A 14,887-nucleotide genomic window follows, 5' to 3' on the forward strand; every position below is an offset into this window, starting at 1 on the left:
GCCAATAGTGCGGGATCGGCGGCTAGCGTGTCAAAGGCGAGCCATGCAAGGAAGATATACGACTAGCATGCCAGGCTTTAGATGAGATCTATATTGAAAGGCTTTCCTCGTCTTGGCCGGCAAAATGTCTTATGGGGAACTCCTTTTTCCAACTGTATCACAGCCAAAACAGCAAGATGGCAGATGGGGTCCGACCTACGCACTCAATAGTCAGACAGTTTTCTCCAAGAAATCTCGGAAACGAGGTAATTCTTTGGATGGATGGACCCCACAGAGTGCCTATTGCTCTGCAAAAGATCATGATGTTGCTCAGGTTACGAATATTCGATCACTATCCTCGGGAGATAACCGGGTCATGTGAAGAACAGTCGCTTTTGGCGCGGGTCAACAGGCTCCTGCGATGTGCCCTTCCTCTTCCGCAATTTTGGTGGTACAGGCTCGGCATCTTGTGAAGCCCCTTGTATGGCTTCCTTAATAGTTTGTTTTGAGAGACAGTAGTCGACATGTTCATTGAATACTCGGTCATCCGCAACCTGTGGTTTTGAGCAAACTGGGCAATCCCAATACATAGGCTGTGATTCAGACGGGGTGGCAGGGTTCTTTTCAGACTGATCCACTTCGTTGGGCTCAGATACTTCCTGGCTGAGCTTCTCCAGGTCGTTCATGTCCTCCTGTATCTCCTGGCGGGCAGCTCTCTCAAATGCTTCTTCCGCACTGATCTCTTGTTCAGCTGCATCCGAAGTCGACTCAGCAGTAGGTTTGGAACGCGTGGCCCAACCGAAGAAATCAATTCCCCCTTTCTTGGTGCTTACCAAATTGGTGCAGCGAAGGCCGAGAAGACGCAATTTCATGTTAGGGATCTCCTTCTCGAGCTTTTCTAGCATTGGGAGGGAGAACGTGTAGAGATCGTTAGCCAAGAACACTGCTCGGGGTGGTTGGCACTGTCGGGAGAGAACCTCGAATGTAGCCAACTTCACTTTAAGCACCAACGTGCGGCCCTTGAATTCAGTCCGAGTGAGGTCTTTCTCCAGCTCCTGGGCGATCGCCCAGAGCTTTTCTCTGAGAGCCTCCTTCCCGCCCATTTCATTGAACGTGCTCTCAGTGCCGACACTTTTTCGCTCATAGTTTTCCACCGGCTGAATCTTTGTTCTCCCTAGCCCAAGGTAGCATTGGGCCAGAAAATGGAATGCCTTTTCGCCGAACAGCTTGGCCAACAGTGCGCGTTGAGGATGTATATCGCCGCAGGTTTTAATTCCAACTGCTTCCAGCTCACGTTCAAAGACTCGCCCAACGCCATTGACTTTTCGCACAGGTAGATCTTTCATGAACTCCAGAATGGCATCTCTATCGTTAGGGACGCGAAACTGGCCGTTTGGTTTGTTGCGGTTCGATGCGATCTTGGCGATCTTTGCATTCGCTGCGATGCCAGCAGACACGGAGATTTTCGTTTGCTCCAATACCTCCGCTCGCATGCGATTGACAGCATCTTCCGGATCGATTTGGTTTTCCGTGCAATAGGCGGTTATATTCAAGTATGCCTCGTCTATGCTAGCACTTTCAAAGAGCGGGTCGTATTGGGCAAAGATAGCGCGAATCTCCTGCGCCTTTGCACTGTACTTCTGGTGGTTTATGGGGAGGCAGATGAGCTGCGGACACAATTTCACGGCTACGAATGAGGCCATCCCACTTCGGCAGCCGAACTTTCGAGCCTCGTAATTACAGGTAGTTAGGACTCCTCTGCCCACCGCAAAAGGGACGGTTTTCAATTCCGGCCGGTCCAGTTCTTCGACTGCAGCAAAGAAAGCATCGCAGTCAACGTGGACGATATATTGCGACAAGTCTCGACTGAGTTCCAATTCATCTAGAAGCTGATCCGCCCTCCGTAGGTCGTGAGACAGATCTAGATTTTCAAGACGGCTCTTCTCTTTTAAGATGCGCTCAATCTTTTCCGTTAGGATCCGGTCGCGGTTTTGCTCATGATTAAAGAATTTCGATCCTTTAGATGCGTTGTATATTATTTCCGATACCTTGATTTTCACTTAGTGGTCGTCTAAGCGATACATGAGGCCAGTGTAGTTCTCACCTTCTGCTGGTCTACCGCATCCTGACCTGCCTTGGTCAAGGAGGGACCTAATAACTGGTATTTCAATGTCGCATATTCATCGGACACTTCCTTTGAAGTGGATGGCACCTCGTCAGTAGGCGTCTCGCCCGGTGGTTCCATATTTCATGCATTGATCCGCCGCGATAATTCATACAAAATCCGGGGGACGCGATCTTTCCTAAGCAGGCAGCATTGAGACGCCTGATCACGTGGGTTCGTGTTGCGGGCGATGCCTTCACGTGCGCTCGATGTCGTTTGCGCCCCGACGGAAACAAGAAGAGCATCGTATTTAAACTCGCCGCCCCTCATGTGGATTCTGGATTCGGAGGGAGACCTCTTAGATGGTGTGTGATGCCCAGATGGCCGTAACCTTAGTTATGTGCTAACAATATTCGAGGAAAGCGCGTCTGGTTGCGACCAGGGCAGAAGTATCTCTTTGGTCGGATAAGGCAAGATGGCGGTACTTTCCCCCTTCTACCCATCCCACATGTCAGTTGTACTAATTGACTATTTCTTAGTCCAACATGCTATACAGCATAGCTCGATATCGCGAAAGCACATGGTGATCGAAGTCGCTCCTGTTAAAGATGGCGATGGGGTACAATACTCCTTATTGCTGATGTATTTTTCGTCGCTGACTTGCATAGTCTCGAATCGACGCGAAGTCGGAAATTACAGTGATTGATCAGAATTCCAAATGTGGAACAGCAGTGGATGGAAACCAAATACGGGGCGAGAGTGTCAGTCTTACCAGTGACGAGCACACGATAAAGTTGGGAAGATACCAACATTTGCTGCGGTGAGTGTATCCTCGGAAACCGCCATACACTAGCTAACAGGGAGTTTGGATTAGGATCAAATGGCAGCCGACCGTACTTACATTTTCCTTCTCGTCTAAAGAACTCAAGGCGAAAGATCCTCTAGCCCATGTCCGTTCACGTCTCGAATATCTAGATATCAAAACGATTATCCCTTATATCGTTGACGAAACTACACATGTTGTACAGAGCAAACGTAACACGGCAAAAGGCTTACAGGCACTAGTGAATGGGAAATATATTGTTGCGAACTCATACATCGACGCACTTGTCTACGCTGCGACACCGAGTGACCTAGAAAACTTGGAGTCATTGTCCCCGTTAGAGGTCGACTTCGACTCTGCATGGCCAGATCCAACTGAACATCTTCCACCTCCCGGCAAAGAAATCGTCCATCGACCAGCCGAGGCATTTGCACCAATCCCGGATCGTGTTCACCTGTTTGAAGGTTATACGTTTGTCTTTGGCGATGCCGCACAATTCGACAATCTGCATGAACCCATCGCCAATGGGCACGGGAAGGCTTTGCTGTATCATGTTGAGAATGGGGTAACTACAGCAGACGAGATCGCACAGTTTATGAGGAATACGGCCGGCGATACAGGTCTAGGTAGCCAAAGAGATGGCCCCGGAGGGGTTGTCCTTGTTCGGTTTCGTGCCAAGGGAGGTTACGAGGAGTGGTCAATCAATCTGAGCAATCAAGTTGCACTTCAAACCAATCAGCGCGTGATTGAACAGAGCGAATTTCTCGACGCAATCTTAGCAAACGATGCCTCGTCCCTCTGCCGTACACTACCATCACCCGAGCCCACATCACGCCAGGATGTAAGTGCGACGCCAGCATCACAGCCTGCCTCGACACCCGCGGAGTACATTCAAATTGCCGATTCCCAGGCAGTTGGGGAATACAGTAAGCCGACAAAGTCGAAGTCAAAAGGCCCGCGCGTGCGCAGCTTTGTCAGTAAAATGAAAACTTTTGATGATGGGTTCGACATCAATGCCATCCCTGCGCATCCTCCGGATGACGAGGATGTTGTTGTGGATTCGTTACCGGCTATGGATATGGAGTCTTCGTCTGGGCAACAGACGCAACCACGCAGCAATCTACAGGAGGAGGAAGACGTACTTTCTCAACTTCTTCCTGGGGCAAATGCGATGAAACGCCGTCGCGCTGGGACTGTTCAGAGATCCATGGATGATTCAACATCCCGCCCCAAGGAGGAAGTGCATCAACCCAAACGTCAGAAGTTAGACGTGCTCGAGGCAGCTCGGCAACATCGAGAGGCTGAAGAAGATGCCCAACGTCAACGCCGAGAGGAAGAAGAAGCTGAACTCCAGAACTCTCTGAAAGATATTGAGAATTTAAGAGGACTTGCTATTGTGGAAGAGATGGAAATGCCAACCCGAAAGATTGCTGACGAGGACAGCCGGTGGGATGAGCGATGGAATGGACGGAAGAATTTCAAAAAGTTTCGCAAGAAAGGTGATCGCAATCGATCTCGCCATAGGATACAGACAGTTATTGTGCCTCTTGAAGAAGTGACACGCAAGGCCTTCGGCATTGGTGAGCACTACTGGGTTAGCAGTCGCAAATCTGCCGACAATAGTCAGGCGGAAAGTCGCCGGGAGCCTCCTGCAAGTGAGCAAGATACTGGAGAGTCGCGATCTCAATCTCTTGCTCGGACTGAGTCAGAGCCGGCAGCCCCTCGCAGCCAGAAACGGCCTCGAGAAGAGCGCGACTCTGACAGTGATGATGAATTTCGCTTTCGCTTCCGCCGCAGGAGGTAGGGGTAAGTTTTGGTGGCCGCAACACGAGTCGTGATGGAGCCCGTATCCCGTAACATGGTCGAACATGGCTAGCTTCACTTACACCTCACTTAGTCACCGCTCTTTTCTTGTGCTAAGACCGCAGTAGTACAAAGATGTAACTCCAGATGCGCATCTCTCAATCTCAAACATCATTGCTAATGTTTTGCGGTGATATTGTTCTCTTCCATTTTGTTTTCTTATCTGTGTTCTCGGAGGAAAACGAATCAGAAAGGATACCCCATATCCGCGAAGTTCGATCATATTCTAAGCAGCTTTCTCCAAGCTACGCGATAGATCACAACAGGTACCAATAAACCTGGAAACATTTTTATATTAGCCTCGATGGTCAAGAGTAATTGCCCTGGCTAGGAATGGCTTGACTTTCAGCGATACTATCATTTTTCTTCCGTACACCAAGGGACCTGACAGTCATCCTCCTGCCCAATTTGCCGCGTCGTCGGCGACTCTCTGCAATCTCCTCCAATCTCAGCACCATCCCAACAGCTTTGTGGTCTTCGGTGAGTTTGGGACGTCGCTTTGCAAAATACCGTGCATATTTGAACAGTGAATAATAGCAACTGGCAACATTTGTAAGACCTAAGAAGATCTTGTAAGGCATCTGCAATGCGTCAGGAATTCTGCGTGAAGTATAGCGCAGCAGGGAACATTTTATGACCTACATAGTACCAGAGAACAACATTCCATTCGATCCGCTCGTCCTTCAGACGCAGATGAAATTCGTTGAAGATGATGGCATTGAACAAGTACAAAGCCACAGTTGCCCCCAAGAGGGCACCACAAAACACGGGGCGGACGACAAACCCAATGGGGAGTATAAATGGCGTGAGCACATACAGCAGGCTCTCATAGACCTGCTCAATACTCCAGGTTAGCCACTGGAATCTGCAGGACCTTGTTTTATGAGCAGGCAGCTACATACCTCTTGAATGACGAAGAGCTTCGCACCCAGTTCCCACTTGCCCAACTTCCAAGACCCAAAAAGGTACAATAGATTATAACATATCCCATTTGCCACAAAAAAGTTCCACCGCAGAAATCTCTGCTTGAAAACGGTCATTTCGCCGAAGCCGCCTCTGCTTGAGTTCCGATCAACAAAGACGAGAGCAGCCGGGGCGGTAGTCTCGACGAAGACAGCACTGCACATTTGAATTCTTCCTCCGAGCCGCCGGCAACTGTTTCCCATGAACCAATCCTCACTAATGGAGAAACCTGGATGGTGCTGGAGAGTCTCCTTCAAGAACGCCCTTTGCCATAAGGATATAGCTCCATGGGGGAAGGTCGCGCTGCCAATGCGTCCTGCGAAACTGCGCTGTAAGCCAGCTAGTTTGTATTCAAGGTCTTGGGCCTGTTGACAATATGATCCCGGGAGAGAGTTGGGGCCAACGGATTTGATTGTGTACCCAATGCAACGGACTTTCTCGGTCAATCGGGAGACGACCACAGGAAAGTGCGGGGGCAGGATGCAATCATCATCGATGAGCAGGACGTGGCGAAAGGATTTGACTGCATGACAGCCGATAAAGATGGCGACTATTTTGGAACCAACGGGACACCAGATATGGTTGACGCCGTAAACTTTGCATACCTCCTCGGTATTGTCTAATGGAGTGGGAGAGTTACCATTGGCAATCACATAGACCTGCGAGGCTGGAAAGATTTTCAAGGCAGCTTCCAGAGTCCGACCAACAATGGAACCAGACTTATAGCATGGGATCAGAAGAGCCGTGTCTGGGGCAGTTGGGCCAATACGACGTGTTTGGTAATAATCTGGCCCAGGGAAGTCGTTCTCAAAGGTGAGAAGAAGCGGCGCAAAGGAATAGCTGTGATGAGAAACCTTCATGAGTCGCACGGCCACATTACTGAAATCGAGGAATCCCGCCGTCTGATCAAGAGAGAGGCAACTTACAAGACAAGCAGAAAGATAAAGATTGCCCAGCCACCGGCGAATACGAACTTACGCTGCATCACCCAATAGAGCCAGTATACAGCACCTTTCCACAATGGCCGTCCAACAAGAACGAAATATACAAAAGCAACACCGGTGGTATATGCCGAATATTCGATCAACAGCCGGATCCAGTACCTGCGTTGGTGTTTAATTTTGACAAGGTTTGCCCTGTTGTACACGCTCCTCACACTGTCACCCAGTGTCTTCCTAGCGACGTTATCGAGTCGCGGTAAGGGCAAAGGTGACCGGCTGTTTTGTTCTATCCGTGACACGTGTACACTGCTGTCTGAAAAGGGATCCTGTTCCAGAAATTGCGGCGGATGTATCGAATCACTCCAGTTAAGGTGAAGGCTGGAGGTTATCCCTCGAATATGTGGAGGAACACTTGGACCTTGGAGTTGATGCAACTGCCTCCTTCCCTCCTCCAAAACCGATGAGTAACTTGCTGCGCGCTGTGGAGCTTCCCGTCTGTCCGCTACCTTAGTTGCCCAGCTTATTGTACGGTGGTTCCTCTTCTGAATGTGAATCTCGTCAGTTTGGTTGCTAGGATGGTCGGAAGGAGAAATCGCCCTATGGGCCCCTTCAACCGCGTTTTCCCTTCTTGATACTGTATTCAAAAGAGATTGTGGAATGAATATATCTTCGACAATTGGCTCGTCATCAATGGAATACATATTGCGAGTACTGCATTTGGTCGAGACTCACAAGTCGCATCTTGCCGTACAAATATAGCCTGTGCTTGGATGCACAGGGCCAGGAATACTGGTCCGGGTCACCCATCGCTCATGCTCGCTTGTAAGCCTCATAATTTTGGTTCTTATTTAGGTTCTTACGGTTTTTACTGCTCCATAAGCATCTGAAGCACAGCCAACTCCCTTTCACCCTCCATGCATGTGATACAAGCATACCTGCATTGGCTGATCGGCATCCCAGACTAACAACAATGGAGTCGATCGATTACTGTGGAAAGAACACAGCCATGATCATTCTCATTAGCTGGACATAATTTCCGGAGTATGTCTCACACCCCGACCCTTCAGATTTACAGGAACAATAAATCCATTGCACTCTCGTCCATGCATAATATGAGCTAGGAAAGATCTGCATTCTTAGCCCTCACTAAGCTCGTGGGTTTGCAATGTCATCGTCACGGATATACAATGGCAATCGAAGCAAAACCTGGAAATTGTACAGTAGCATACCACAGCAAGTATGTTGCTGGCGCTCAGGCCCTTCCACTTCCTCGGGCCAGCCTTCTCGAGGAGACAACGATAGTCCGTATCTGTTCACACGCGACGCTTACCATTATGTCAACAACGCCGGAATCCGTCTGAGGCCGCTATGGTGATCTTGGTGCATTTGGTTGATGGCTGTGGAGAGGGAGAGACACGAACATACGGAGTAGAAGGGCGTGGGGCCATCCGCAGGTTCGGGGATTTCTTCCTTGAGACATGAGTGAATCCTTTTGAGACGTCCTGCCTTAACGGTGGTCTTTTACCTGATTTACTTTCGATGTGTAGTGGAATATGTATGCATGACTCGACGCGTCTCAGAAACAAATCATACGAGCCAAGCCGCATTTTAAATCCGGGCCGCCCCTGAAGCAGCCACAGCGGGACGATCTGAGCTTCCCTGAAGTATACGCAGGTGACGAGGCAAGTCAAACTTCGCCTAAGCATTTGTAAACGCTAGTTCATTCTATTTAACGTGTTTCTGTGGTAGAGTTCTGAATGGAAGTTTAGATGAGATTGAGTTTCCTGATATCGCTACCGGCGAAGAGTTTGCATGAACTTCAATGACGAACGCCCATGTCAACACTGCGGGTTGAGACAAGATGGCTTCATCCAGTTAGCTGCCCGTAGTAACGATCGCCCAATCTCCCCATTCTCCTCCCCAGAGAGCCCCTGCGGCTGTAAGATTTCGCTCTTGCATGCCAGTTTACAGGCAACTACCACCGTCGCTGTATTCCAAATCTGCCGGACCATGCTCTGGCCTCTTTCTCTTCTTGTACATGTCTTACCGAACGGCGAGGTTTTGTTTACTGAAGGTGGTGGCTCATCAACTCAGACATTCCAGAGAGCATCCGTTCCTTGCATATGTGCTCCCTCTTTCTCTTCTGAGCAAAGCTCACATCGTAGGGAGGACAACAAAATTCGATCCACAGAAAGGATTGGTTGATCGACTGCTCTCTCTAATGATTATCGGAGAACATTCCTTCCGGGTGTGTTTTCCAACACTCATCCTGGGCCGATTAGCCCTATCATGCGGATCGTTAGAAAAGCCGCCACCTAACAAGGTGGATATCCGAACTCATGCGGAAGGATTTGTATATCCTGACGATGGGGGCCAGTAGTAATATACCTTAGCACAGGAAGAAGCACTAAGTACTAAACTTTGTTGAATTCTTGGTGCGTCTGTGGAAAAGGACTCCGGGTATGAGTAGCCTATATGAGTATCAGAGCAAAGTGAGAATGCCCGAGCCGAAGGAAGCGATGTTGCTAAAGCGGCGCTTATTTTATCTAACTTTGTCTTTGGTAGATTGGGTTTTGTTAGTTTAAACTTACCCTGTAAGCGATTACTGATGTTTATCGGAGTGATTATTAATTTATTTTTTATTTTTTTATTGTGGGTTCGAGATGGCTGTTGAGGATCATCTTTCCCAGCGCGTAGACAGGGCAAGGGAGCAGAAGGAGTGTTGAAAACATTCGCATAACTGACTAATGTTCAACTTGGGTTGTTCAGTGCCCTAGCTAGGACTGAGTTGTGCACCCTGTCAATTGGGTGGCGTAAATGAAGTAAGGGGAATGTGGGATTAAGGAGGGAGCTGGTTGAACCATCCCCCATCCATCCCTTCTAATAGTCTTTTCCGGGGGTGAGGGATTTGTAATTCCACTCGATCATTGGGCTTTTGGTCTACTACCACTTCCTGCAAGGCCATTAGTCAGGTGAGCAACTTGGACATCTTAAAGCAGCTTTATTGTCAAGGTCTTGTTCGGTGTCTGTGGTGGATGAGGGATAGTGTACCGTTTTGCAGGGATATATATATGATCATGCTCTGCATCCGTGTCCAGGAGTAACAAAGGGAGGAAACATTGTCTTTACTCCAACTCTGAAAGGAGTAGCATGTGCACTAACTAGAGTCGACTGTATGTGGTGGGTATACCACGCAAGACATCATCTCGCATGTTCTCCTTCCAAGGACCCAAGAGGGTTCTTTTCGTCTATCCATAAATATAGATATTCACCGCTCATCGCGACACGGGACGAGGCATGTCACATCTGACATTCAAAAAAGAAAAGGGAAAAAAAAAAAAAAAAAAAAAGGACTTCAAGCGAGGTGTAAATGGAGAGGTATTTGGTGCATATCATGGTGCGGGCTTTTCTTGCTCGCGTTCATGTCATTGACGTTGTGTATGCACACAGTCTGTATTGGTAGGCAAAACGAAAGAAAAAAAAGTATTTCCGATACGGGGAATCGAACCCCGAGCTGCTGTGTGAGAGACAGCGATGTTAGCCATTACACCATATCGGATAGTTGTTGAAAAGTGGTTTTCTTTTGTGTTACATAGCCCTAAAATAAAAAAAGTCACCAGTAAGTCGGGCTCCACAACGGCTTATCCGAAAAAGAACGAGTCATTGATTCTGGCGCCTGACCTTTGCCGAGCCCCAATACAGTTTAGCCTCCATTCTTGTCCCAGGTTGGCAAAAGCTTCTACTCCCGTCCCTCTTTACGGAGTTTGTGCACGGCATCCTATACATTCCTCCGCTTATACGCTTCTACATGCATATACCCGTATCCCAAATCGCTTCGGGTATTGGATTCTGGGGTAAACAGAATCCCATGGATGAGTTCTTCGTCCCTTTTCATCCACCGGTGTGCGCTATAGTCGAGCTTTTAAAGCACCGAGATCAACGGCAGCTCGGCAAGGTTCCGACCTGCAGTGGGGTTAAGCGCTCTCCCCGGCATCGGGTTGACGTTTTTCTCAACAATCCCGGATAAGCGATCCCGGGATATTCGCTTACCAAGGAAGTTCTAACTTCTTTCTCAACTCTGGGCTGCGCTCTCGCCCCCCGCCAAGCCGAAGTTACCCCTGTAGACTGCCCCATGCGGTGAAGACGGTGGTTCACCGGGAAAGCCCTCATCATGGTGGATGAATGAATTAGGGACTCTAGTAGCTCGGAATAGTTGTCTCCAATACTGTGACAGCTGACCTCCCACCCTGACGAAGACGTCGTCTAAGGCCACTTATTGGGAAAAGTTGTGGGAAAATGTGGATCAGCTAGAAGGCCACACGTCGCTTCTATGTAGGGAATATAAGTTTGATCGCTGCGGCTGAACATTTCTTCGCGGCTAAGGGGCAAAACAGTCTGGGGAAAACGCTTCCCCGGCCCACGCTCCCACTCACCGGGGGACCGTGGCAAAGCAAATTTTTGCATGGAAACAGCGTCCATTGCAGTTCTCGACGTATCGCAGCTCATAGATTCAACCCCATGGCGCCCCAGTCTGGGGCGGACCTCGACGGAACTTGTGGAGATAGTTCGAGTGAAGAGGCCATCCATGTCTATTTAGTTTTTAAGATGCTCTTCAGGCCCGGCCCTAGCTCTCACTTTTGTTGTGCTCAAAACCACCTACCCCTTGTTCCTCCCAGGTCGCCCCGTGTCGAAGAATCCTCTCTGTCACCTTCCCTACTTCAATTGATTCTTCGACCCCCCGTCCATCGCGATGGGCATTCTTAACGTCGTTGAGGACCGTCCGACTCCTAAGAATGTCTACAACTGGCGAGTGTACCTGCTGGCAGCCATTGCATCATGTGGTTCCAACATGATTGGTTATACTAGTGCCTTTATCGGTACGACCATCACACTGGACTCCTTCCGAAAGGAATTCGGCTTGGACAAGATGTCATCTGCGAAGGTGGACTTGATCAGCGAGAATATTGTCTCGCTATTCATTGCTGGTGCCTTCTTTGGGGCCCTCTTCACCTACCCTATTGGTCATTTTCTGGGACGCAAATGGAGCTTGGTGATCGCTTCAGCTATCTTTACGTTAGGAGCCGGTCTGCAGCTAGGTGCCAACCACGCCCGCGGACTGGGAATTATGTATGCTGGACGAGTCCTGAATGGACTCGGCACCGGTGTCGCCTCGAACATTGTCCCGATCTATCTCTCGGAACTGGCCCCTCCGGCCATTCGTGGGCGACTTGTCGGTCTCTATGAGCTCGGCTGGCAGATTGGTGGTATGGTGGGATTTTGGATCAACGTGAGTAGTCTGGCGCCTTTTATTGACACTCTGCTTTCCCCTGCTCCCCTCCTCTTCGCTCGAAATCACGGACAAAATGCTGACTTTAAACCGGCGTAGTACGGTGTCCAAAAAAATATGGAACCTGGCCACACGCAATGGTTGATCCCATTTGCCATCCAGCTGGTTCCGTCTGGGCTGCTTTTTATTGGTGCCTTATGGACCAAGGAATCCCCTCGGTGGCTCTTCCTCAAGGACCGCCGACAGGAAGCAATGGCAAATCTCTGCTGGATTCGTCAGTTGAGTGAGACCGATATTTATATCACCGAGGAGGTGGCAGCTATCGACCAAGCGCTTGAAGAGCAGGCAACCACCATTGGTATTGGATTCTGGAAGCCCTTCCAGTCCGTTGGCACACGACCCCGGATCATGTGGCGCCTTTTCCTGGGCTGTATGTTGTTCTTCTGGCAGAATGGATCCGGAATCAACGCGATCAACTACTACAGTCCTACCATCTTCACAAGCATCGGTGTCAATAGCGATACGATCGGAATCACCACGGGTTTGTTTGGCGTGGTGAAAGCCGTCATGACATTCGTGTGGCTTCTGTTCCTGGTCGACCAGTTAGGAAGACGGAAGCTTCTCCTGATCGGTGCCATCACGGGCTCGATCTGTATGTGGATTATTGGTGCCTACATCTGCATCGTCGAGCCTGAGAAAAACCCCACCGATCACTTGAACGGTGGTGGTATTGCAGCCATCTTCTTCTTTTACATGTGGACGGCGGTGTACACGCCGACATGGAACGGCACGCCATGGGTTATTAACTCGGTGAGTTTTTCTCGCCCCATTGACTCAAAGTACCGTCACTGACCAACGATGAATAGGAATTCTTCGATCCCAACATCCGGTCGCTGGCCCAGGCCGCCACAACCGCCAGCAACTGGCTCTTCAACTTCCTTGTTTCCCGCTTTACGGAGCAAATGTTCGACGCGATGGGCTATGGAGTGTACTTCTTTTTCGCCGCCTTGTCCTTCCTTGCCTTCTTCTTTACCTTCTTCCTCATTCCCGAGACCAGCGGTATCCCACTGGAGGTTGTGGACCGCCTGTTCGAGGTGAAGCCGGTCTGGCGGGCAAACGAGAAGGTCAAGGCTCAGATGAAGGAGGAGGAAGAGCGATTCCGGTTCGAGATCAAGGAGGGAAACTTTGATAAGAGCGAGGAGGAACATGTGGAAGATGGCAATGAGACGAGGTCATAGATTTCACGATAGACGGCTTATAGACTTGTATATAGAACTTGCGTCGGTGTTCTGATTTAGGAGCTTGTATATTTGCTGTTCTCTTTAAGTTTTTGTCTGTGTTTTTGCAGTGTTGTGGGTCCTTAGAATTTCTATCTTGAGCGGTTTTCTGATATGGAAATAGAGAAGCACATTGAGGCCCTCGGCCCTCGAAAGTATGCGCTCCCGGTATGATGAAGTCTCAGATGACGTAGGTGAATATTTTTTCTTAAAGGTACCAGTATGATCGTCTATATGAGGACTAGGGCAAGACCATGTTCTCCTTCGGAACGTACTCCGTATGGGGACCAGATATATATCTTGGTGGGTCCTCGTACGTTATCAACTCTTGAAGAAGCTTATTTATTCGATGAGGGGGCCAGTCGAACCTTATCCCCTTACTCTATATCGATAAGCATGATTCGATACTTGGTGTCTTTTTTTCTTCTGGAAAGATGGCTCCAGATGGATATTCAATCTTTGTTTCGGCTCGGTGAGGGATGTAAATAATCGTGAATAATATGAAGCCCTTGATTGCTTCATCGGGTATGGATCGAAATTTCCAGCGGAGAGGAAGTCTATTATTAAGAAAGATTACAAGTACGATACGCTGCGATCGATGCTCAGCATCACCAGGTCACCTGGACTGACGCTCTCATTGGTTGATGAGGATCGCCATGGAAATCAGCCTCGTTAAACCCAAAATAGATGAGCAGTCAACTGATAAGGTCGAACCCGACTGGGATATGAACGCAAATTGGTACGAAACAGGGAAATCCTGATCATCTTGAAATTGTATCTCGTCGGCCATCAACATGGCATGATCATCATGAAACTGGAATAACATCCGATTAGTCTCTTTTCTGGTGGACTGGTGGTTTTTTGACAAACTTAAAGTGGTATTGGCAGGATCACAATACGGTAACTTTTCAATCCTCTGTCGGTCTCAATAATTGTCCACCTGAACAGATGAAAACCAAAATCAGTAAAAAAAACCTGAAAAAAAAGAAAAAAAAAAGCAACGCCAAACAATCAGAAGTTAAATTACATTGCCAATAAATTTACTTCGAATCCCCTGTTGTTTCATTTCTTACGCGATCCCCCGTTGCTTTTCTCCTCTCCTCTCGTCGTCGTCGTCCTCTTCTTCTATTTCTATTTTACTAAGTATCATTCACTCACTGGGGAAGAAACCAAAAAGCGAAATTAATTCCCTTCCTTCCTCGTCTCCGCCCCCGGATGCGATCGTTTTGATTGACGGCGGTTCGCTCATCTTCTGGTCTCCACTTCCACATTATTGATGAATTATCCTTATCTTTTTTATACACCATCGTCATCACATCACCTGGGGAGCTGCCTAACGGCCTGATTTACATCAATCTTTTGACTTCTTCTCCCCCTCTTTCCTGCGCGACGACTGATAGTTAGACACGCATCTTTCCCCTCGCCTGTCCGTCATGGACCACGCTGGCTGCGCTTAAACTTGGTCGGGTCGTCATTCGCTTGCAGTCCAAGCCATCCATCCATATTTGAACCCATTTATCGCATACTGAATCTCTAACCACACTCGATTTCACCACTGGTTGCTTCTCTGACTTGCAGTATGTCTCAGCCTCTCTTTTTCTGTTTGGTTTTTTTTGTTCCCCTTCCCAGATTCTTTTCTTCTTTTTTTTT

At 48.8% G+C, this 14,887-nt stretch overlaps 4 protein-coding genes and 1 non-coding gene across 5 annotated transcripts; 2 read left to right on the plus strand and 3 right to left on the minus strand.

Annotated features, from left to right (window-relative positions):
• Positions 1–2,339, minus strand: BDV37DRAFT_45641 (Y-family DNA polymerase). The gene is made up of 2 exons (XM_032090692.1): positions 2,084–2,339; positions 1–2,027 (listed from the first exon to the last, which is right to left on the minus strand). The coding sequence occupies exons 1-2, from the start codon at positions 2,222–2,224 to the stop codon at positions 354–356; spliced, it is 1,815 nt and encodes a 604-aa protein (XP_031935172.1). The 5' UTR covers positions 2,225–2,339; the 3' UTR covers positions 1–353.
• BDV37DRAFT_291524 (DNA damage response protein RcaA) lies at positions 2,334–4,894 on the plus strand (the record flags this gene model as incomplete). Its single annotated transcript, XM_032088965.1, has 5 exons — positions 2,334–2,448; positions 2,502–2,564; positions 2,623–2,702; positions 2,752–2,903; positions 2,958–4,894. The coding sequence occupies 5 exons, from the start codon at positions 2,334–2,336 to the stop codon at positions 4,708–4,710; spliced, it is 2,163 nt and encodes a 720-aa protein (XP_031935173.1). The 3' UTR covers positions 4,711–4,894.
• Positions 4,895–4,988: 94 nt separating this feature from the next.
• Positions 4,989–7,374, minus strand: BDV37DRAFT_276621 (glycosyltransferase family 2 protein; the record flags this gene model as incomplete). The annotated part of the gene is made up of 5 exons (XM_032085589.1): positions 4,989–5,047; positions 5,125–5,350; positions 5,412–5,603; positions 5,672–6,572; positions 6,659–7,374. 5 exons carry the CDS (start codon positions 7,372–7,374, stop codon positions 4,989–4,991), a joined length of 2,094 nt encoding a protein of 697 aa, XP_031935174.1.
• Positions 7,375–10,160: 2,786 nt separating this feature from the next.
• On the minus strand, positions 10,161–10,232 carry BDV37DRAFT_t236. Its single transcript has one exon. It is a non-coding gene; the product is annotated as a tRNA-Glu (tRNA).
• Positions 10,233–11,135: 903 nt separating this feature from the next.
• BDV37DRAFT_45688 (sugar porter family MFS transporter) lies at positions 11,136–13,376 on the plus strand. The gene is made up of 3 exons (XM_032090693.1): positions 11,136–11,960; positions 12,060–12,770; positions 12,827–13,376. The coding sequence occupies exons 1-3, from the start codon at positions 11,424–11,426 to the stop codon at positions 13,196–13,198; spliced, it is 1,620 nt and encodes a 539-aa protein (XP_031935175.1). The 5' UTR covers positions 11,136–11,423; the 3' UTR covers positions 13,199–13,376.
• Positions 13,377–14,887: the final 1,511 nt, after the last annotated feature.

The sequence above is a fragment of the Aspergillus pseudonomiae genome, assembly GCF_009193645.1.
Source record: "Aspergillus pseudonomiae strain CBS 119388 unplaced genomic scaffold BDV37scaffold_139, whole genome shotgun sequence".
Classification (NCBI taxonomy): Eukaryota; Fungi; Ascomycota; class Eurotiomycetes; order Eurotiales; family Aspergillaceae; genus Aspergillus; species Aspergillus pseudonomiae.

Excerpts from the sequence above, each read along its gene's own strand:
- BDV37DRAFT_45641 (XM_032090692.1), bottom strand. The coding sequence starts at position 2,224 with ATGGAACCACCGGGCGAGACGCCTACTGACGAGGTGCCATCCACTTCA. Across the intron at positions 2,028-2,083 it reads ATGCGGTAGACCAGCAGAAG|GTATCGGAAATAATATACAA; the intron begins GTGAGAACTACA and ends GTGAAAATCAAG.
- BDV37DRAFT_45688 (XM_032090693.1), top strand. The coding sequence starts at position 11,424 with ATGGGCATTCTTAACGTCGTTGAGGACCGTCCGACTCCTAAGAATGTC. Across the intron at positions 11,961-12,059 it reads TGGTGGGATTTTGGATCAAC|TACGGTGTCCAAAAAAATAT; the intron begins GTGAGTAGTCTG and ends AAACCGGCGTAG. Across the intron at positions 12,771-12,826 it reads CGCCATGGGTTATTAACTCG|GAATTCTTCGATCCCAACAT; the intron begins GTGAGTTTTTCT and ends AACGATGAATAG.